Source organism: Hyperolius riggenbachi, chromosome 7 (assembly GCF_040937935.1).
Source record: "Hyperolius riggenbachi isolate aHypRig1 chromosome 7, aHypRig1.pri, whole genome shotgun sequence".
Taxonomy (NCBI): Eukaryota; Metazoa; Chordata; class Amphibia; order Anura; family Hyperoliidae; genus Hyperolius; species Hyperolius riggenbachi.
Genome location: NC_090652.1, coordinates 319,032,838 through 319,050,239, shown reverse-complemented (window position 1 = coordinate 319,050,239; position 17,402 = coordinate 319,032,838). Strand labels below are relative to the sequence as shown.

The following is a 17,402-nucleotide window of genomic DNA, read 5'->3' as shown; positions in this document are numbered from 1 at the left end:
GTGCAACTGAGCCAGATTACCGGGGCTGATTGTGGCAGAACGGAGGACGGCAAGGGATGCATCAGTGATTATGGTGCTGGAGGAAGCCCCCGGTGAGTATAAAATCTATTTCCACATTTCACTTTTACTTTTAAAGGAAATATGGCATCCTCTGTATACCTCTGCCTAAAGTTGTCCTTTAACCACTTCATCACTGAGGGGTTTTACCCCCTGAGCACCAGAGCAATTTTCTCCTTTCAGCGCTCCTTCCATTCATTTGTCTATAACTTTATCATTACTTATCACAATGAAATGAACTATATCTTGTTTTTTCTGCCACCAATTAGGCTTTCTTTAGGTGGGACATTATGCCAAGAATTGTTTTATTCTAAATGTGTTTTAATGGGAAAATAGGAAAAATGTGGGGAAAAAAATAATTATTTTTCAGTTTTCGGCCTTTATAGTTTTTAAATAATGCATGCTCCTGTAATTAAAACCCATGAAATTTATTTGCCCTTTTGTCCCGGTTATAAAACCATTTAAATTATGTCCCTATAACAATGTTTGGCGCCAATATTTTATTTGGAAATAAAGGTGCATTTTTTCATTTTTGCGTCCATCCCTAATTACAAGCCCATAGTTTATAAAGTAACAGTGTTATACCCTCTTGACATAAATATTTAAAAAGTTCACTCCCTAAGGTAACTATTTATGTATTTTTTTTAATTGTAAATTTTTTAATTTTTTTTTAATTACAAAAAAAAAAAAAAATGGGGAGTGTGGGAGGTAATGAGTTAATTTTATGTGTAAAAGTCATTTATTTGTATGTGAAAAATGTGTAGGGTGTAGTTTACTATTTGGCCACAAGATGGCCACAGTAACTTTTTGTTTTAATGCGACCTCCAAGCTTCCTTCCGGAAGCATGGAGGAAGTATAAGGAGGCTGGACACGTGAGTTTTTTCTCACAATGATCGCGCTGCCCATAGGAGAGCAGCTGATCATTGCGGGGCTTAGATCAACGAACGGGAATGGATTTTCCCGTTCACTGATCTCTGAGCGAGCGGGCGGCGGCGTGTTTACTAGCGGCGGGCGGCGTGTTTACGAGCGGAAGCGCGGACAGCGTCGGGAACGCGGAAAGTACGTATATCTCCGTCCCTGGTTGTTAAAGGATGGAAAAAGGGACGGAGAAATACGTACGCGCGGGGGTAAAGTGGTTAAAGGTTGCTGTAGGGATTTTCACATCTATCAGGCATGAGGCATCTGGGAGCAGGAGAGATCACACTGAATGCTACATAGACAGGGAATACAGGAGATCACAATGGGTGCTGCTGGTAGAAAGGGCAACATTATATGCATGCAACAATATGAAAAAATGCAATTGTAGGATTAAATGGTCCAAAAAATAAATATGGCTTTAACAAATGGAGTCACAAGTAATCCCAATAAGGCTAGACTGTTACATATGCTGATAAAGTAAATGTAATGCCAGAGGCAGAGCCTTGAAAACACCACATCTAAGTTGGTGAAAGGGTTAAGTACCCCTCCCCCATATAACCAGAGAGCAGCCAGGAGGGGAATGCATAAGATAATAAGCTCCTCACCGCTGTGTGTGCAGAGCCCAGTTCTCTCTTGTGAGGAGGGGGGATGCGAGTGAAGAAATCCAGGGCAGCCAGCGAGGGAAACTGCTGTTTGAGCCTGCCGCCATGGAGGAACGAGGAGCTATCAGAGCAGAGAGAGAAGGTGGGCGGAGCTTATGTTACAGAGGGAGACGCTCAGCCAGTCAGCACACGAGTGACACTCACAGGCAGCGCAGCCCACAGTGCTTAGACTCTGCAGATGCTGCGGTGCCAAGAGCTTTTTGACATCCTGGTTTCCCTGAAAACCCGGAGCGCTCCGCCCATTGTGCGCACTATAGAAGCTTCAAATTATATTCTGATGGGGCCCTTTAGACCCCAAACGGGGCCCCAATCAGGTGCTTGAGGTGCCTGGTTGAAGATCCGGCTCTGCATGGACGTCATCTTCGTGGTTACGCTATTCGGATCCGGGTACCCGAACTAGGTATCTGGACTGATTTCCAGATACCTAACAGGTATCTGAGTTAGCTCGGATGGTGCATTCCAGATTTATCCAGGTATCTGGAATCCATATCTGAGTTCGGATACCAGAAAAAAGTTTGGATATCTGGATAGTTCGGGTATCTGGAATCTGGATGAGCAACACTGGAAGGGATTTTTCTGCTTTCTGTGTAGTGTTCTGGAAAGATAGTCAGTTAGTGAAGATGTTACGGCCAGAACCCGAAGTTTGGCCACTTCTAGTTCTGGCCGGCCACTTCGGGTTCTGGCCGGCCAATGCGCGAAGTGGCCGCTGCGCTGCGGCCAATGTTAGAAATGGAATGATTCCTCTGAGGTTAATGTATCTTCTGGCCGCAGCGCAGCGGCCAAACGTATAACAACTTAGTGAATTTATTGCAATTCAGCCGGCGGCAATGTAACAATTCAAGCCGCCGGCTTTTTTTTTTTCTGCCTCTCTCTCCTCCCCCCCCCCCCCCCCCCCCTCCCGCCTCTCTCGCTCTCCTATGGGCCGCCGGCGGGGACACGCGTGTCCCCCCGGAGTCGTTCGTCGCGGCAGGGGGATCCTGCTGTTCTTGCAGAGCGGGTGCTGGCAGAAGCAATGTCTGCAGCCTCCCCGCTCTGCTGCCCTGGCGCCACGAACGACTCCCGGGGACACGCATGTCCCCGCCGACTGCCCATAAGAGGAGAGAGAGAGAGGCAGAAAAAAAAAAGCCGGCGGCTTGAATTGTTACATTGCCGCCGGCTGAATTGCAATAAATTCACTAAGTTGTTATACGTTTGGACGCTGCGCTGCGGCCAGAAGATACATTAACCTCAGAGGAATCAATCCATTTCATTGGCCGCAGCGCAGCGGCCACTTCGCGCATTGGCCGGCCAGAACCCGAAGTAGCCGGCCAGAACTAGAAGTGGCCAAACTTCGGGTTCTGGCCGTAACAAAGACAAAGAAAAGAAAAACTAGAATTCACCTCTTACTACTGATTTTATTTGCAGTATTCTTGGTTGCGCACACTGCAAGTGCCTTTTCAGTGATTTGCTGAGGGCCAGTGATTGAAAAAGCACTTTGTCTATGTGATCCAATGACACTAGAGTGATTTGTTTTTCTTAAAATCGCAAAAGCGAAGTATGTGACATTGTACAGTGATTGCATCCAGTGGCGTACCTACAGAATTGAAGGTGTTGGGGGCGCCTCTTAGTCTAATAGCAATCAGTGTGTGACAGCTGGGGTGGGAGGGATGGGGAGGGGCCTCTTAGTGTAATAGCAATCAGTGTGTGACGGCTGGGGTGGGAGGGATGGAGGGACCTCTTAGTGTAATAGCAATCAGTGTGTGACGGCTGGGGTGGGAGGGATGAGGGAGGGGCCTCTTAGTGTAATAGCAATCAGTGTGTGACGGCTGGGGTGGGAGGGATGGGGAGGGACCTCTTAGTGTAATAGCAATCAGTGTGTGACAGCTGGGGTGGGAGGGATGGAGGAGGGGCCTCTTAGTGTAATAGCAATCAGTGTGTGACGGCTGGGGTGGGAGGGATGGAGGGGCCTCTTAGTGTAATAGCAATCGGTGTGTGACGGCTGGGGTGGGAGGGATGGGAGGGGCCTCTTAGTGTAATAGCAATCAGTGTGTGACGGCTGGGGTGGGAGGGATGGAGGGGCCTTTTAGTGTAATAGCAATCAGTGTGTGACAGCTGGGGTGGGAGGGATGGAGGGGCCTCTTAGTGTAATAGCAATCAGTGTGTGACGGCTGGGGTGGGAGGGATGGGAGGAGCCTCTTAGTGTAATAGCAATCAGTGTGTGACGGCTGGGGTGGGAGGGATGGGGGAGGGGCCTCTTAGTGTAATAGCAGTCAGTGTGTGACGGCTGGGGTGGGAGGGATGGAGAAGGGGCCTCTTAGTGTAATAGCAATCAGTGTGTGATGGCTGGGGTGGGAGGGATGGAGGGGCCTCTTAGTGTAATAGCAATCAGTGTATGACGGCTGGGGTGGGAGGGATGGAGGGGCCTCTTAGTGTAATAGCAATCAGTGTGTGACGGCTGGGGTGGGAGCGATGGGGAGGGGCCTCTTAGTGTAATAGCAATCAGTGTGTGATGGCTGGGGTGGGAGGGATGGAGGAGGGGGGGCCTCTTAGTGTAATAGCAATCAGTGTGTGACGGCTGGAGTGGGAGGGATGGGAGGGGCCTCTTAGTGTAATAGCAATCAGTGTGTGACGGCTGGGGTGGGAGGGATGGGAGGGGCCTCTTAGTATAATAGCAATCAGTGTGTGAAGGCTGGTGGGAGGGATGGAGGGGCCTCTTAGTGTAATAGCAATCAGTGTGTGACGGCTGGGGAGGGAGGGATGGGGGAGGGGCCTCTTAGTGTAATAGCAATCAGTGTGTGACGGCTGGGGTGGGAGGGATGGGAAGGAGCCTCTTAGTGTAATAGCAATCAGTGTGTGACGGCTGGGGTGGGAGGGATGGAGGGGCGCACTTTGGTGTCTCAGCCCTGGGTGCTGGAGGACCTTGTCCTGGCTCTGGCAGCACCCGTAGCCATGGCTATACCTGGTGCTGTGAACACCTGCAGAATTTTGGTAGGTACACCACTGATTGCATCAAAAGTAAAGAAATCCTGTAAAAGCAGTCGCCGAGAAATAGATCGCTGCATAACTTAGCGATTGCATTTTGTGCTTTGCAGTGGTAAAGAACCCTGAGTGATGGCTGTGCTTATCTGATGCCAGGGATGGTTTAACTTCACTGTACACTTTATATTTCAGACAATTCTAACGCGGAACCAGATCACTGGGCACCAATGGGGGGTGATAACTCTGCTGTGGAAGTAGCTGTTCAATCTGGATCCTCCGAGTACTCAGATGTTCAGCAGAAATTCCAGAAAACCTGCAAAAACCAAATAGTGAAGGTAAGTTCTGCTGGTCGAGTATTTTTGGCCCCGTCTCCTGGAACTGATCGGTAAAGTAATAGAAAATGCTTGTACAATCTCTAAACAGATCCAGGGGCGTATCTACCATATATGGGCCCCATGCAAAGAAAATTGCAGGTAAACATAACACTCCCTGCGTACTCTATATGGTAAGAGGAGGGGTCCCCAAAGCCCTTGGGCCCCCTCGCAATTACAGGGGTCTCAGGGGCTATAGTTACACCCATGATCATATCCCGTCTTGACTACTGTAACACCCTACTCTGTATTCTACCAAAATCCAGATTGGCACCTCTCCAATCCCTACTGACCTCTGCTGCCCACCTCACCCACCTCTCCTCCCGCTCCTCTGATGCTGCCCCTCTCTGCCAATCCTTACTGACCTCTGCTGCCCACCTCATCCACCTCTCCTCCCGCTCCTCTGATGCTGCCCCTCTCTGCCAATCCCTACTGACCTCTGCTGCCCATCTCATCCACCTCTCCTCCCGCTCCTCTGATGCTGCCCCTCTCTGCCACTCCCTAGTGACCTCTGCTGCCCATCTTATCCACCTCTCCTCCCGCTCCTCTGATGCTGCCCCTCTCTGCCAATCCCTACTGACCTCTGCTGCCCACCTCATCCACCTCTCTTCCCGCTCCACTGATGCTGCCTCTCTCTGCCAATCCCTTCTGACCTCTGCTGCCCACCTCATCCACCTCTCCTCCCGCTCCTCTGATGCTGCCCCTCTCTGCCAATCCCTACTGACCTCTGCTGCCCACCTCGTCCATCTCTCCTCCTGCTCCTCTGATGCTGCCCCTCTCTGCCAAAGCCCTACTGACCTCTGCTGCCCATCTCATCCACCTCTCCTCCTGCTCCTCTGATGCTGCCCCTCTCTGCCAATCCCTACTGACCTCTGGTGCCTGTCTCATCCACCTCTCCTCCTACTCCTCTGATGCTGCCCCTCTCTGCCAATCCCTACTGACCTCTGCTGCCCGCCTCATCCACCTCTCCTCCTGCTCCTCTGATGCTACCACTCTCTGCCAATCCCTACTGACTTCTGCTGCCCACCTCATCCACCTCTCTTCCCGCTCCTCTGATGCTGCTCCTCTCTGCCAATCCCTACTGACCTCTGCTGCCTGTCTCACTCACCTCTCCTCCCGCTCCTCTGATGCTGCTCCTCTCTGCCAATCCCTACTGACCTCTGCTGCCTACCCCATCCACCACTCCTACCGCTCCTCTGATGCTGTCCCTCTCTGCCAATCCCTAATGACCTCTGCTGCCTGTCTCATCCACCTCTCCTCTCACTCCTCTGATGCTGCCCCTCTCTGCCAATCCCTACTGACCTCTGCTGCCTGCCTCATCCACCTCTTCTTCCACTCCTCTGATGCTGCTCCTCTCTGCCAATCCCTACTGACCTCTGCTGCCTGCCTCATTCACCTCTCCTCCCACTCCTCTGATGCTGCTCCTCTCTGCCAATCCCTACTGACCTCTGCTGCCCGCCTCATCCACCTCTCCTCCTGCTCCTCTGATGCTACCACTCTCTGCCAATCCCTACTGACTTCTGCTGCCCACCTCATCCACCTCTCTTCCCGCTCCTCTGATGCTGCTCCTCTCTGCCAATCCCTACTGACCTCTGCTGCCTGTCTCACTCACCTCTCCTCCCGCTCCTCTGATGCTGCTCCTCTCTGCCAATCCCTACTGACCTCTGCTGCCTACCCCATCCACCACTCCTACCGCTCCTCTGATGCTGTCCCTCTCTGCCAATCCCTAATGACCTCTGCTGCCTGTCTCATCCACCTCTCCTCTCACTCCTCTGATGCTGCCCCTCTCTGCCAATCCCTACTGACCTCTGCTGCCTGCCTCATCCACCTCTTCTTCCACTCCTCTGATGCTGTCCCTCTCTGCCAATCCCTACTGACCTCTGCTGCCTGCCTCATTCACCTCTCCTCCCACTCCTCTGATGCTGCTCCTCTCTGCCAATCCCTACTGACCTCTGCTGCCCGCCTCATCCACCTCTCTTGCAGTTTTTAAATATAATTTAGTTTTGTGACTGCCAATCCCGCTTTCACACCTCTCCAGAGCTCCAAGAAGGTGGACTGATTCTTATCTGAGGCGTACACACACCCCAACTGTGCCCAGAGACAGACAAACTCTGTAACATAGAAAATTAATATTTCTTCATAATAGATTTCTAGCCTTTAGAAAAACACTAGCAGAATTTTTTTGCAGGAGTTACGAAGAATATTCTGATGCCCATTCCAGGAAATTCTCAGGCAAAAGCGACATCCACACCCTGAAAGGGTTCTCAGGCATACTTTATGGTTTCATAATCATATTTCATATCTGCAGATTTATAATGCTCTACTGAATGTTCATATGGAAACCCTTTCTTGGTGTGTCCTACGGGCACTGAGTGTTATGGAACAAGCAGGTATTGCAAGGAATGACACAGTTTGCAGAAACACTGAGACTGAGACAGGAACAGTAGTGTGCAAAGATGTTTTATTGTAAACCAAATGCAAATAAGATGCAACCATATGCAAACAATATATACAGTGATTCCCCTGCAAACCAAACAAAAAAGTGTGCACACATACAACCAAAAACCCTGACTATCTATCTATCTATCTATCTATCTATCTATCTATCTATCTATCTACAGTGGGTTGCAAAAGTATTCGGCCCCCTTGAAGTTTTCCACATTTTGTCACATTACTGCCACAAACATGCATCAATTTTATTGGAATTCCACGTGAAAGACCAACACAAAGTGGTGTACACGTGAGAAGTGGATCGAAAATCATACATCATTCCAAATTTTTTTTTACAAATAAATGACTGCAAAGTGGTGTGTGCATAATTATTTAGCCCCCTGAGTCAATACTTTGTAGAACCACCTTTTGCTGCAATTACAGCTGCCATTCTTTTAGGGTATGTCTCCACCAGCTTTGCACATCTAGAGACTGAAAACCTTGCCCATTCTTCTTTGCAAAAGAGCTCCAGCTCAGTCAGATTAAATGGACAGCGTTTGTGAACAGCAGTTTTCAGATCTTGCCACAGATTCTCGATTGGATTTAGATCTGGACTTTGACTGGGCCATTCTAACACATAGATATGTTTTGTTTTAAACCATTCCATTGTTGCGCTGGCTTTATGTTTAGGGTCATTGTCCTGCTGGAAGGTGAACCTCCGCCCCAGTCTCAAGTCTTTTGCAGTCTTTTTCTTCCAAGTTTGCCCTGTATTTGGCTCCATCCATCTTCCCATCAACTCTGACCAGCTTCCCTGTCCCTGCTGAATAGAGATGGGAAGTTCGGATCTTTTCAATGATCCGGATGATTCGAATCGGATCATTGAAGAGATCCGGATCTTTGATCCGAATCTCGGATCATTTTACTACCGAAGCATTAGGGGGGTGAAATGACTAGCAGGACAGGAGAAGGGGAGGGCGGTGGACATACAGAGAAGGGGAGAAGATGGACAGAGGGCAGGGAGTGGACAGAGAAGGGAGGAGGGACGAGCAGAGAGCAGAAATGTTTGCACACAATACCCACATGCTGCAATCATATGCTTTACATATATTTCACCTATATGCTCATCTGTGTACTTTGCATGCAAACCTCGCACAGTGAAAGAAAGCATTCCCAGAAGATAAGTGCAGCTGTTTAGGAGGATCATATTGAGCAGAGCCAAAAGCTTCCAATGTGTTCACTGTGCACAACTACGGAACAGACAGCCTATAATCAGCAGCACGTTATAGCCAGTATGTGTGCTCTACACATGTCTGGCAGTGGCACCCATGCCCCCTCTCTCATCTACCTGTCTCCCTGCAAGGCTGCCTCCCCTCCAACAGAGCGATCCATCTCTGCTTTGCTTCCAGGACCCCGCTGCCCGCTGAGAGGGGGCGTGTCGCTCCTGGCCCCGCCCCTTTTGCGATCCGAATCACTCATTTTGATGATTCGGATGATTCGACTCACAAAATAGATTCGGATCAAAGATCCGAATCGTTCATGATCCGGACAACACTACTGCTGAAGAGATGCACCCCCCCAGCATGATGCTGCCACCATTATATTTGACAGTGGGGATGGTGTGTTCAGAGTGATGTGCAGTGTTAGTTTTCCGCCACACATAGCGTTTTGCATTTTGGCCAAATAGTTCCATTTTGGTCTCATCTGACCAGAGCACCTTCTTCCACATGGTTGCTGTGTCCCCCACATGGCTTGTGACAAACTGCAAACGGGACTTCTTTTGCTTTCTGTTAACAATGCCTTTGTTCTTGCCACTCTTCCATAAAGGCCAACTTTGTACAGTGCATGACTAATAGTTGTCCTATGGACAGATTCTCCCACCTGAGCTGTAGATCTCTGCAGTTCGTCCAGAGTCACCATGGGCCACTTGACTGCATTTCTGATCAGCGCTCTCCTTGTTCGGCCTGTGAGTTTAGGTGGATGGCCTTGTCTTGGTAGGTTTACAGTTGTGCCATACTCCTTCCATTTCTGAGTGATCGCTTGAACAGTGCTCCGTGGGATGTTCAAGGCTTTAGAAATCTTTTTGTAGCCTAAGCCTGCTTTAAATTTCTCAATAACTTGATCCCTGACCTGTCTTGTTTGTTCTTTGGACTTCATGGTGTTGTTGCTCCCAATATTCTCTTATGGCCCATACTCACGGGCTACAATTGTCGCCGCAACACGCGGCGCGCGCGTGTTGCGGTGACAGGTCGCCCGTGAGTATGAGGCGCAACATGGGCGCGCACCCCGAACTGTCGTTCGTCGCTGCTGTCACCAGGTGATTGGTGCGGTCAATCGGCCGGCGACAGTTGCCGCCGCAACTTCGCCGCAACTGTCGCTAGTCCGCGTGAGTAGCGACAGCAACATAACAGGAAATCCACGGCACTTACGGCGCGGGGGAGGAACATCGGCGACAGCTTCCATCGCTTCAGTAATCCCTCTTCCGTGTGTGTACGCGGAGGGAGCTGGCGACGAGCTGTCGCCGAACCTGTCGCGCACATGCTCCCATGTGCTGGCGACAGGACAAAAAGTTGCCCGTGAGTATGGGCCATAAGACAACCTCTAAGGCCCTCACAGAGCAGCTGTATTTGTACTGACATTAGATTACACACAGGTGCACTCTATTTAGTCATTAGCACTCATCAGGCAATGTCTATAGGCAACTGACTGCACTCAGATCAAAGGGGGCCGAATAATTATGCACACACCACTTTGCAGTTATTTATTTGTAAAAAATGTTTGGAATCATGTATGATTTTCATTCCACTTCTCACGTATACACCACTTTGTGTTGGTCTTTCATGTGGAATTCCAATAAAATTGATGCATGTTTGTGGCAGTAATGTGACAAAATGTGGAAAACGTCAAGGGGGCCGAATACTTTTGCAACCCACTGTATTTACAAACGGTGTGCAGGAGATATATACAAAAATATACAAAGCATATATATATATATATATATTGTAGGGGTCATCGGGGCTGGGTATTAGATGGGAGGTACATTTCCCCGGTATTTGGACTGTGGTCCCTTTAAAACCTTGTGTGGTCCTAGGAAAGGAGTCCGGATTTTGGTGGCAGCAAGCAGTTGCTGCTTGTGTTTTTTTTCTTTTCAGGGTCGGACTCCTGGGATGGGAGGGAAGGAAGGGCGGGCCTTCCCATCCCACCTAGGTACACACCACATTAGTGAGGCTCTCAGCCCCACTGACAAGTGGGGCTGAGAGCCTCACTAATGCATAGTCCCCAACAGTCCCGATTTGATCGGGACTGTACCGATTTGGGGGGCCCCTCCCGCCATCCCGCGCTGCCCCTCTTCTGTCCCGGCCGCTGGGCAGAGAGAAGGAAAAAAATTGATCGAGGCACCAGCCCCGGGGATCTGCATGCGGGATAGATTGCCGCCGCTATTTATTTCTCCCTCCCTCCCTCCTAATATGTCCCCCAGTGTCCCCTTCCCCCCGCACAGTAATTATGGGCAGCGGAGCGGGCAGTGAGTCTTACCACTGCCTCTTCGCTGCATACCGGGATCTCCTCTGATCTTCCTTCCTGCTTCCTGTGACGTCACAGGAAGCGAGATGAGAGGAGATCCCGGTACGCAGCGAAGAGGCAGTGGTAAGACTCACTGCCCGCTCCGCTGCCCATATTACTGTGCGGGGGGAAGGGGACACTGGGGGACATATTAGGAGGGAGGGAGAAGGATAATGATGGCGGCGGCGGCCATCCATGCCGCATACCGGGTGGGCTGGTGCCTCGATCGGCTTTTTTCCCCCCCTCTCTCTGCCTGGCCACCCCCCTCCTCCTCCTCACCACCACCACCCCGGCATCCTCCCATTTGGGAGTAATTTAATAACAAAATTATTTAAAAAAAACAAAACTTTTTTTTCCCCTGGGGTGGGCGTGACTAGGGGGTTGGGGGCGTGGCCAGGGGTGTGGCCTAATTGTCCCGTTTTGGGACATTGAAATGTTGGGAGGTATGCTAATGTGGTGTTAATTTATGCATAAGAAGCAGCCTCACAGGCAGTCTGAGGAGAGGTGTTGGAGCAGTAGCATGTCCGCTACAGAATCTCCTGACAAGGAATATTGGAGATCACTTGATGGAAGCCAAACCATACGCTGGCCGGTTGTTAGTATGGCATTGGCCTGATGAAAAAATGAACTTTGTTTAAACATGCTGGACTTTATACTACAAAGCTGAAGTAAGCTGACTGTTTATTGCTGAACTGAAGCTGTTTATCTTCTGCTGCACAATAAACGGACTTTATTTTATACATCTGTGTACTGCGTGCTGGCTGCTACCCCTCTAAACCTCACAACTGGTGCTCGGATGCGGGCAGCGCAGCACTGCAGGAAAAAGTTCCGTTTAACCACTTGCCGACCGCCCAATGCCGATGGGCGGCGGCAAAGTGGATCCCTAAAGGACCGCAATACGCCCAAGGGCGTTGCGTCCTTTTCACATGCCGGGGGAGCGATCGCGTCATTGATGACGCGCGCTTCCCCCGGCAACTGGCTCCGCCCACCCGCCGCAACATCCCGCCGGCCATACGGAAGCGCCGGCGGGATGTTAGCCCCGCGATCGCCGCTACAAAGTGTATAATACACTTTGTAATGTATACAAAGTGTATTATACAAGCTGCCTCCTGCCCTGGTGGTCCCAGTGTCCGAGGGACCACCAGGGCAGGCTGCAGCCACCCTAGTCTGCACCCAAACACACTGATCTGCCCCCCCCGCCCCCTGATCGCCCACAGCACCCCTCAGACCCCCCCTGCCCAGCCCCCAGACCACTGTTTGCACCCAATCACCCCCCTAATAACCCATCAATCACTCCCTGTCACTATCTGTCAGCGCTATTTTTTTTTTATCCCCCCCTGCCCCCTGCCCCCTCCTGATCACCCCCCCACCCCTCAGATTCTCCCCAGACCCCCCCCCCAGACCCCCTCCCCTGTGTACTGTATGCATCTATCCCCCCTTATCACCTGTCAATCACCCATCAATCACCCATCAATCCCCCCTGTCACTGCCACCCAACAATCAGCCCCTAACCTGCCCCTTGCGGGCAATCTGATCACCCACCCACACCAATAGATCACCCGCAGATCCGACATCAGATCACCTCCCAAATCCATTGTTTACATCTATTCTCTCCTCTAAACACCCACTAATTACCCATCAATCACCCATCAATCACCCCCTATCACCACCTGTCACTTTTACCTATCAGATCAGACCCTAATCTGCCCCTTGCGGGCACCCAATCACCCGCCCACACGCTCAGATTGCCCTCTGACCCCCCCTTATCAATTCACCAGTGCATTAATTACATCTGTTCTTCCCTGTAATAACCCACTGACAGAGGCGTAGCTAGGGTTTTCAGCGCCCGGGGACAAAGGCTTCAATTCATCAAAGGGTGTTCAATAACAAAACCCCAGTCCTTAAAATACCGCATTCGGTATTTTACACTTCACTGTGCTAATTCATCAATATTTTCCCATGTGTGGTAGAGGTTCGTTAAGTTACCGAAGTACTACGGCTTCAATTCATCAAAGGCTGTTGGATAACGGCAGAGTGGTGCAGAGCAGCTTGGAATGTCTCTGTGTTGTTACAAGCTGATAACAATAGAAGGCATCCCGACATCCCTTTACATGTAAAGGTGTTATAGTTACTGTTATTTATACTGCCTCTGCTGCTCTGAATCTGTAGATCAGTCTTTCTTAACATTTTATTTATTTGCCACAACGTAGATGAACTTCCTGGAGACATTACAAATGCCATGCTTGGTGATTTCACCACCAGCATCTTTGCATTATCAAACAGGGCCTGAAAGGGTTACACCACCGAAGGGAATCTGGGGATATATTTTGACCCGTTCTCTCTGCTCACTGCTTGGGGGGTCTGAAAGCTTGTGTGGAGAAGCCTGTGTGACCTATCAGCGGCACTTGCAGGAGAACAGGGGCTGTTTCTATTGGCTGCCTGCTCCTGCTAATCATGAAAACATTCACACAGAAGGCTTTCGAAGCCTGTAACGACAGGGGAGAGCTTGAGATAAACACCGAATGTGTTAGCGAATGTGGGAACCTTGATGAATTAACATTTGTTGAGCACATGTCGGTAATTTATCTCATTGCTGTGTCATTTCAGCTTCTCATTCGGTAACAGCTTTGATGAATTAACATTTTCTAAAGTGCTTCGTTAAGTCAGCTGTTTTCAGCATTACCGAATGCGGTAATGCTTGATGAATTGAAGCCAAAGACTATTAATGCGCCCCCTAAGGTGAAGGGTCGTGACTAAATGTGGGCGTGGTTATGGGTGCTCCACATTTGGTCACGCCCCTTCAAATGTACATGGAGGTTAGCAGGCTCACGCTCACCCCCCCCCTCCCTAAGTATGTACCTTCCAGCATGTTCCAAGACAAATTCAGCAATCATGAGCCCCCCCCATCAAGACAAATTCCGCAATCATGAGTAAACATCAGGCCCCCAACATGACCAACTCAGCAATCATGTGGCCCCCAACAAGACAAATTTAGCAATCCTGAGGCCCCCAACAAGACAAATTCAGCAATCATGAGGCCCCTAACAAGACAAATTCAGCAATCATGAGGCCCATAACAAGACAAATTCAGCGATCTTGAGGCCCCCAACAAATCATGAGGCCCCCAACAAGACAAATTCAGTAACCATGAGGCCCCCAACAAGACAAATTCAGCAGTCATGAGGCACATAAATAGACAGCATTTCACATAAATAGGCAGAATGCCCCCTTAATATGGTAGACACCTCTCACCTGGCAGCAGTTCCCCAAAATACACTCAATCTGACAGCAGTGCTTCCCCAAAAATAGGTAGCCCCAGGTCTATAGGTGTCCCCAGAATAGGTGGCCAGCAGAATAGATGTCCCCAGAACAGGTAGCCAGGGGTAGAGATGTCCACAGAACAGGTAGCCAGGGGTATATGTGCCCAGTATATGTAGGCAGGGGTATGTGTCCCCAGTATATGTAGCCAGAGGTATATGTGCCCAGTATATGTAGCCAGGGGTATATATGCCCAGTATATGTAGCCAGGGGTATATATGCCCAGTATATGTAGCCAGGGGTATATGTACCCAGTATATGTAGTTAGGGGTATATGTGCCCAGTATATGTAGGCAGGGGTATATGTGCCCAGAGTAGGTAGCCAGGGGTATATGCCCAGTATATGTAGGCAGGGGTATATGTGCCCAGAGTAGGTAGCCAGGGGTATGTGCCCAGAGTAGGTAGCCAGGGGAATATGTGCCCAGAGTAGATAGCCAGGGGTATATGTGCCCAGAGTAGGTAGCCAGGGGTATATGTGCCCAGAGTAGGTAGCCAGGGGTATATGCCCAGTATATGTAGGCAGGGGTATATGTGCCCAGAGTAGGTAGCCAGGGGTATGTGCCCAGAGTAGGTAGCCAGGGGAATATGTGCCCAGAGTAGATAGCCAGGGGTATATGTGCCCAGAGTAGGTAGCCAGGGGTATATGTGCCCAGAGTAGGTAGCCAGGGGTATATGCCCAGTATATGTAGGCAGGGGTATATGTGCCCAGAATAGGTAGCCAGGGGTATATGTGCCCAGAGTAGGTAGCCAGGGGTATATATGCCCAGAGTAGGTAGCCAGGGGTATATGTGCCCAGAGTAGGTAGCCAGGGGTATATGTGCCCAGAGTAGGTAGCCAGGGGTATATGTGCCCAGAGTAGGTAGCCAGGGGTATATATGCCCAGAGTAGGTAGCCAGGGGTATATGTGCCCAGAGTAGGTAGCCAGGGGTATATGTGCCCAGACTAGGTAGCCAGGGGTAGATGTGCCCAGAGTAGGTAGCCAGGGGTATATGTGCCCAGAGTAGGTAGCCAGAGGTATATGTGCCCAGAGTAGGTAGCCAGGGGTATATGTGCCCAGAGTAGGTAGCCAGGGATATATGTCCAGTATATGTAGGCAGGGGTATATGTTCCCAGAGTAGGTAGCCAGGTCAGGTGTCCCCCTCCCCAGCAGGAGGGGAGCAGCGCAGAGAAGAGGAAGAGCTGTTCTCCCTTCCTCGCTGTCCCCTCCAATGTCCGGGTGGCTGGCAGCGGCGGGCGGAACTTACCTCCGTCTCGTCGCAGCGCCGGATGGATCTGCCACTACTCTGGTCTGGTCCAGACCAGAGCAGCGGCTGCGCACCCGTCCCGAACTTCCGGCCAGCGCTGGAGCGAGACGGAGGTGAGTTCCGCCCGCCGCTGCCAGCCAAGAGCCACCCGGACATTGGAGGGGACAGCGAGGGAGGGAGAGAGCACCAAAGGTGAGGGAAGGAGGGGGGATATGGCCCCCCTTCCCCACCGTCCGCACAGCTCTCCCTCTTCTCTGCGCTGCTCCCCTCACCCGCCAAAAAAAAAAAACAAAAAAAAAAACCCGCAGCTCAGCCAGGCGGAGGGCGCCCTTGGGGACCAGGCGCCCCGGGGCACTTGTCCTACCCCGACCCCCCCTAGCTCCGCGCCTGCCCACTGATCACCTGTCAATCACCTGCCAATCACCTATCACCCATCAATCACCCCCTGTCACCCCTGTCACTGCCACCCATCAATCAGCCCCTGTCACTGCCACCCATCAATCACCCCCTGTCACTGCCACCCATCAATCAGTCCCTAACCTGCCCATTGCGGGCAATCTGATCACCCACCCACACCATCCGATCGCCTGCAGACCCGCAGTCAGATCACCTCCCAAGTGCATTGCATCTGTTCTCTCCTCTAAACACCCACTAATTACCCATCAATCACCCCCTGTCACTGCTACCCATCAGATTAGACCCCCATCTGCCCCTAGGGCACCCAATCACCCAATCATGGAGAAGCCTGTGTGACCTATCAGCGGCACTTGCAGGAGAACAGGGGCTGTTTCTATTGGCTGCCTGCTCCTGCTAATCATGAAAACATTCACACAGAAGGCTTTCGAAGCCTGTAACGACAGGGGAGAGCTTGAGATAAACACCGAATGTGTTAGCGAATGTGGGAACCTTGATGAATTAACATTTGTTGAGCACATGTCGGTAATTTATCTCATTGCTGTGTCATTTCAGCTTCTCATTCGGTAACAGCTTTGATGAATTAACATTTTCTAAAGTGCTTCGTTAAGTCAGCTGTTTTCAGCATTACCGAATGCGGTAATGCTTGATGAATTGAAGCCAAAGACTATTAATGCGCCCCCTAAGGTGAAGGGTCGTGACTAAATGTGGGCGTGGTTATGGGTGCTCCACATTTGGTCACGCCCCTTCAAATGTACATGGAGGTTAGCAGGCTCACGCTCACCCCCCCCTCCCTAAGTATGTACCTTCCAGCATGTTCCAAGACAAATTCAGCAATCATGAGCCCCCCCCATCAAGACAAATTCCGCAATCATGAGTAAACATCAGGCCCCCAACATGACCAACTCAGCAATCATGTGGCCCCCAACAAGACAAATTTAGCAATCCTGAGGCCCCCAACAAGACAAATTCAGCAATCATGAGGCCCCTAACAAGACAAATTCAGCAATCATGAGGCCCATAACAAGACAAATTCAGCGATCTTGAGGCCCCCAACAAATCATGAGGCCCCCAACAAGACAAATTCAGTAACCATGAGGCCCCCAACAAGACAAATTCAGCAGTCATGAGGCACATAAATAGACAGCATTTCACATAAATAGGCAGAATGCCCCCTTAATATGGTAGACACCTCTCACCTGGCAGCAGTTCCCCAAAATACACTCAATCTGACAGCAGTGCTTCCCCAAAAATAGGTAGCCCCAGGTCTATAGGTGTCCCCAGAATAGGTGGCCAGCAGAATAGATGTCCCCAGAACAGGTAGCCAGGGGTAGAGATGTCCACAGAACAGGTAGCCAGGGGTATATGTGCCCAGTATATGTAGGCAGGGGTATGTGTCCCCAGTATATGTAGCCAGAGGTATATGTGCCCAGTATATGTAGCCAGGGGTATATATGCCCAGTATATGTAGC

The 17,402-nt window shown here is 50.6% G+C and overlaps 1 protein-coding gene across 1 annotated transcript in view; it reads left to right on the top strand.

Moving 5' to 3' along the window:
* Positions 1–17,402, top strand: part of LOC137525254 (protein mono-ADP-ribosyltransferase PARP14-like) — a 314,114-nt gene that overhangs the window by 88,761 nt on the left and 207,951 nt on the right. The window contains exon 3 of the mRNA XM_068246278.1: positions 4,788–4,930. Coding sequence (XP_068102379.1) covers positions 4,788–4,930 — 143 coding nt within the window. The remainder of the gene's footprint in view (positions 1–4,787; positions 4,931–17,402) is intronic.